Consider the following 6,237-nt stretch of genomic DNA (forward strand, 5'->3'; position numbering starts at 1 on the left):
ACACACACACACACACACACACACGGCAGGACGTCAACCCTCCTCCATCGAATAGAAACTATGGATCCACGTTGTTGATCAATAAGTTAATATAAAGTTGACAGATCTTATTAATCTACTAATGATTAATTGATAATCAGTAATTTTCTTATTTCCATAACAAATGGCAAATTTTTTCATCATATGTTGAATTAAAAAAATAAACAAAAATAATTTTTAACATTATTTTGAGTCTGCTTGAATAAACAGGAAGTCGTGGTTTTCTCACTTTAAACCCAGAGATATTTAAAAATATATAACAATCCACGAACCTCTAAGGTTAGAAAAATTATTTTAGAAAAATAAAATAAAATATGAAAAACATAATTCCCTATGAACACAGAGATGTTCACACAGACTGTTGTTGCTCTTAAAGGAAAGTTAAAAGTTTTCTCCATGAAGAGCATTAACTCAATAAAGTCCTAAAAATCAAACTTTGCATCATGTTTCATTTTTTCTGGCGCCTTCGTGTCGCATCAGTAACATTTGATTGAGACGTTAACGGAGCTCCGACATGAATGAAGGAAACTGAAGGAGTTTATGTTCACAAACAGAACAGCAGAAAGTTATTCTTTACCCCACACCGGACTGTTTGGACCGTTTCTCTTTCCCGACCTGAAATGCCGTCCGCCATCTTTGTTTCTGTCTCCGACTCCGCTCAGGTCGACCAGTTGCGCCCTCTGCTGGATGGCGGCCAAACTGCAACACGTAAAGAACGTCTCAGGAGACGTTTTTACGTAGTTTATCGTTTGGAGCTAAATTTAGTGTTTTCTCATTATGTTCAAAAAATATATAAAATACACAATTACTACAAGGAAAAGGAAAAAATAAAACCTACCCACCAAACAAGTAACTACTGTCGGATAACAGTATAAGATATGCAACCAACAAATAGAAACACCAAGGTCAAGAGTTATGGAAAAGTGATTTACAAAAAATTACTCAAGTAAATTAATCGAGTAATTAATTAATTGAGTAATTAATCTGGTTAGTTCCCAGCGCTGGGGTGGAGCAGCTTCCTCCCACTGAAGATGAGTTAGACGCCCTGCTAGCAGATGGAGCTAATTTTAAGCTAATAAACTGTTTATCGATAATTAATCATCCACCAATCCAGTGATTATTCATCATGTTGCATAGGAAGTGGCGTCCTGCTGACTCCCTCTTCTCCTTCAGGCTCAGGGTCACCAGGAGGTCAACAGCATGAATCCCCCTGGTGGTCATGGGAAGGATGAGAGCGGCGTCTCCGTGGCGATGCAGAGGATCACCCTGCTGGCCCCCAGGTCCGTCTCACGCCGCCGGCTTCCTGCGGGGCGCCGAGCCCAGCCTCACCTCTGTGATTCTGTGCAGGCAGCAGCAGAGGCTCCTAAAGGCCCTGGAGCAGCTGGAAGCAGAACCCGGCCAGAACCCAGACCTCTCCAAGCAGCCGGTGAGTCAGCTGCATGCGCTGCCGGACCAGAACCGATCCGTTCTGCCTGATATGACCGGCTCTGTCGGCGTTGCAGAGAGAGCCGCCGCCGCCGCCGCCGCCGCCGGCAGACGTCCCCCCCGCGCTGTACGTTACCATGGAGATCCTGTCCAACTGGGGCAACGCGCTGCAGGTCGGCCTGACGGAGATGCAGTTCTTCTGCTGCAGAAACAGGAAGCTGTTCGTGTCGCCGCACGACATCGACATCAGGAACGCCGACCACCCGGGGAACCTGGCGGCGCTGGTCAACGGGAAGGTCAAGGTGGGTCCGTTCTGGTTGCTAAAATCTATAGAGCTGTGGGTCAAACCTTCACTGTTCCTGCCAGGAAACGCTGAGATGGTTGGAGTTTCCTCTGAAACACAGAGAGGAAAACATTTATTTAATAATATCAGTTAATGTAGTTTTATTATTGTGTAAAAACCCAACCAGAGAAAAGAGCAGCGTCAGTTTCCTCTGTTTATTAGACATAACTATATTATATAATAATAATAATAATAATAATAGCCCTTCTTAAATATACCAATATTTAGATTACATTTATTCTAATTAATATTAATAGTAGTTGTAGTAATATTAAAATATGATTATTAAATTTAACAATTATTTACATTAAACTTTAACATGATGAATATAACAAAATAAATAATTTATTATCATTAAGAATAATAGTTATTTAGATTAAACTTTATTATAATAAATGTAATAATAATATTAAGTACTTTATTATTATTTGATATAAAAATAATTTAGATTAACTTGAACTTAATAAATATGATGGTATTGATAATTATTATTAAAAGTGAAAATTATTTTTGATTACATTTAATAATAGTAATGATAAATACATCACTGATAATATAAGTTTTATTATTTATTCTTATTATTAAATATAATAATTATTTTTATTGCATTTAAAAAATGATGATTATTAAATATTGTTGTATATAGCGGTGCTATCGGTTGTAAAAATGTTAATAGTTACATTTGAATGGATTGTTGTGTTAAAATCTGCAGATTTTTTCTCATTCATGTTTTTTTCTCCTGTTGCTGGTTGGTCAGACCACCAGGGGGCGCCACATGTGGACGTGTCCCTTCCACCCGCCCATCCAGCTCTACTTCATCATCAGGAACACGGAGCGCGCTCTGGACTTCGGCATCTCCTCCATTAAGATCTGGAACTACAACAGAAGCCTAACCGTACGGAAACATAAGTACTCCATCAGAACCCCGACCCGGTTCACAGATTTCCCGCTGAACCCGGTTTAGCTGCGTTGCGTCAGTTCAGCCCCAGCAGAGGCTGGTGGAGCCGCCAGTCAGTCTGGATGTGGGGCAGAGCGGGATTACCTCAGAGGATTAGCCTAGCGTTTGGTTCTGCTCCTCAGAGTCTCTGTTGTTCTTAGAACCGTTAAAATTTCGTTCATGGAGCTTCTCAGATGCCCCAGAACCACCAGGAGAGGTAAGACTGTTCAGGCTGAGGGGAGTTTCTGGAGGGCCAGTGCAGATCGGGCTCTGGGGCTCTGCGGTCGCTCTGACTGCTGCTGCACAGCTGCAGTTAGCAACAGTTAGCTGAGAAGTACTGCAAATCTTCTGCAAACCGCCACAAACCTTAAAGGATTTTATCTGGATAAACACCAACATGGAGTGGAGCAGAGAACCATCAAATTATTCATTAACAAATCTGAAAAGTGTGGCGTGCATTTTCTATTTAACCACAATCTACCTGTCGATACTTTAAATCAGAGGTGTTCAAACTTTTTGTCCCAAAAGTGTCAAATTTTAACTTCGCTTTGATCCTCCTCTGGCTGCAGCTGCAGCTTCGCTCAGCTGATTAATCGATTGTCAGAATCAATTATCAATCAGATAAGAAAATAGCTGATTTTTTGTTAATTTTATTTATACGATATTAAGCAAATAATGCAGTTTTCCTTTAGTGAACACTTAGTGAACTGTCACTACTTCAATAATCAAGAATCACGATTGATTGGTAAACCAGTTGACCACCGTTTCATTAATCGATTAATCATGAATAGTGGATTAATGGTGAGCCGTTTGTCCTGCAGGACCTGGACGTCGGCGCGCGGCACATCCGTCTGTACCTGAACAGCTCCCTGGTGTTTGACGGCGAGCTGGAGAAAGGCTGCGGGAACCAGGTCTTCGACTACGGCTCCACCGTCGACCTGAAGGCCTTCCTGTTGTCCAGCGCCAGCCCTGCGGGGCGCCCCCTGCAGGCGGGGGAGGGCGCGCACCGTGCGGTTCTGCCCGACCTGACGGACAGGACTACGGTAGACGCTCCGCTCCTGCCCGTCGCCGCTCGCCGTCCGTCTGCCCAGAGGAGCTCCTTGGACCGGTCCGCCTCCGCGGATCAGGCGGATCAGGCGGCGCCCATGCAGCTGACGGTCACCACCCAGCCGTCCGCCTGCCGGGTCGCCCCCCAGTGGCTGCAGCCGCCGAACCGGGCCGCTCCGGAGGGCTGTGAGGCCGGCAGAGAGCGGCCCCGCTGGCTGATACCGCAGCTCTCCACGGAAACCAAGCCTTTCTCCTCCTCCTCCTCCTCCATGCTGCCGGAGCTGCCCTGTAACCCCGGCCGCGTGTGCAGAGGGGCGGACGGGCCGATGAACGGCGGGCAGCGCTCCCTGGACCCGAGCTGCGACCTGCTGGAGGAGCTGCAGGCGGAGCGGCCCGTCGGCGGGCGCCGCAGCTCCTTCAGGCAGACGGAGGAGCAGCGCCACCTGGCGGCCGGTAGGGAGTCCTGCACACAGACTAAAGGCTTTTCTGTTTCTGTGGATCCAGAGGCTGATGCTGAGACATTTATTACAAAACCAGGTTCTCACACTTTTAAAGGGACAGTGTCGTGTAAAATCAACTTGTTTTTGTCTTTCCATCATGTTTTAATGTTTTTCCTCATCAGAAACAAACGGCAGCGCCGCTTTGATTCCTTCAAGTTTAAGAAATCCTTTCATCTCCATGGCAACCACTCAGCTGATAAACGCCTGGGTGGTTTCAAGGAGTTAAATCAGAAAGTTAATGTCTTTTAGGTCACATTTGATATTTTTAGCGTTTTATAACGACTGAAGGTAACAGTTACTTGGTGGAGCTTTAAAATGGCCGCCATGTGGCAGGAAAACTCAGATCTGCCGCTTGTGAACAAGGAGGACGGTTCCAGACGTTCCACCTCAGTCTGTGTTGTTTTATCTGCTCCTCAGATGAGCCTGTGTCTCTGACCGGCGCCGCCCGGCGGGCCAGCGGCGCCGGCCGGTCCCGATGCCACAGCCAGCAGGACGACTCCCTGATGGAGTCCTGGGACTCCCTCACCAAGTTCAACCAGTGCCAACGCGGCCGCATCTCCAACATGGCCTTCGAAGGCGACGTCTTCGACGAGTTCCTCCAGCGCCGGGGTCGCGGCCCCCCCTCGCTCCCCGTGACCCCCGCCACGACCCCCAGGACACCCCCGTCCTCCGTCAGCGCGGCGCCGCAGAGCGACGGCCCGGACGACGACCCAGCCGCGGAGCGAGACGACGACTTTGAGATCCCGGTTCTGCCTCAGGGCCGGCGGCTGGTTCTCAACATCCGGTCCACCTGGGGCGACCGCCATTACGTGGGCCTCAACGGCCTGGAGGTGTTCAGCGCCAGCGGCGAGCCGCTGCGTCCCGCCGCCATCAGCGCCGACCCACCGGACATCAACGTGCTTCCGGCGTACGGGAAAGACCCGCGCGTGGCGGCCAACCTGGTGGACGGCGTGAACCGCACGCAGGACGACATGCACCTGTGGCTGGCGCCGTTCACGCCGGGCCGCCGCCACTCCGTCTTCCTGGACTTCGCCGCTCCGCACCAGATCGCCATGATCCGGGTCTGGAACTACAACAAGTCGCGCATCCACTCGTTCCGCGGCGCCAGGGAGGTGGAGATGCTGCTGGACGGCCGCTGCATCTTCAGGGGCGAGATCGCCAAGGCGTCGGGAACGCTGTCCGGAGGTACGAGAGCGACACGCCGACACAGCACAGCCAAGGATCACGGACCATCAGGACCGCCTGCTAACATGCTAACCGGGTCGGGACCATCCTGGTCCCTCCTCTCTGCTGCCGTTTCAGACCTGGACCAGTTCGGGGACACCATCCTCTTCACCACGGACGACGCCATCTTGGAGGCCATGTCTCGCTACGACGAGACGTTTCTGGGCCAAGACGAGCGACCCGACGGGTCGGCGTGTGAGGAAGAGCTGCAGCGGCCGCGCACCGCCGACGGAGAGGGGGACGAGCGACCTTTCACCCAGGCCGGCTTCAGAGAGGAAGACCTCGCAGTGCGTACGGCCTTCATCACCAAACAGACCCGTTTCCTCTCCGTTCTGCTGTCATTCATGTGATTTAATGTTTTATTAGCTGCAGCTTCAGCTCAGCGCTGCAGTGAACCAGCCAGAGGAAAACATGCACAACGTTCCGGGGATCTTCACTGGGAAGTGTGAGTCCTCTCATCATTTCCTCTGAAAAACGTGTCCCAGAATTCCTGGTAAAATCGGTGATTCTTGGCACTTTTGGGTTTCTATATTCTAGCATGAATGTTTCAGAGCTTTTGCTAGAACAGGTGATGCCTGAGCACCATGGAAGTGAAGCCCAGTGCTGAACTTTGACCTGCATGTAGAAACTAACCCTCAGGATGTGTTTCTGCTTCCTGTTGTGACGTTTCTGCTTCCTGTTGTGACGTTTCTGCTTCCTGTTGTGACGTTTCTGCTTCCTGT

General features: G+C 49.3%; 1 protein-coding gene across 7 annotated transcripts in view; it reads left to right on the top strand.

The window, feature by feature from the left end:
* katnip (katanin interacting protein) overlaps positions 1–6,237 on the top strand; it is a 30,961-nt gene that overhangs the window by 6,487 nt on the left and 18,237 nt on the right. For all 7 annotated transcript variants that reach the window (XR_001660483.1, XR_001660484.1, XM_016666377.1 and 4 more), the window contains 8 exons: positions 1,213–1,319; positions 1,387–1,465; positions 1,542–1,766; positions 2,565–2,702; positions 3,566–4,244; positions 4,709–5,476; positions 5,594–5,802; positions 5,882–5,960. Coding sequence is in view for 5 of the 7 variants with exons in the window: in XM_016666377.1 (XP_016521863.1) it covers positions 1,213–1,319; positions 1,387–1,465; positions 1,542–1,766; positions 2,565–2,702; positions 3,566–4,244; positions 4,709–5,476; positions 5,594–5,802; positions 5,882–5,960 (2,284 nt within the window). In the remaining 2 variants the exon portion in view is untranslated. The remainder of the gene's footprint in view (positions 1–1,212; positions 1,320–1,386; positions 1,466–1,541; positions 1,767–2,564; positions 2,703–3,565; positions 4,245–4,708; positions 5,477–5,593; positions 5,803–5,881; positions 5,961–6,237) is intronic.

The sequence above is a fragment of the Poecilia formosa genome, unplaced genomic scaffold (genome assembly GCF_000485575.1).
Source record: "Poecilia formosa unplaced genomic scaffold, Poecilia_formosa-5.1.2 Scaffold716, whole genome shotgun sequence".
Lineage (NCBI taxonomy): Eukaryota > Metazoa > Chordata > Actinopteri > Cyprinodontiformes > Poeciliidae > Poecilia > Poecilia formosa.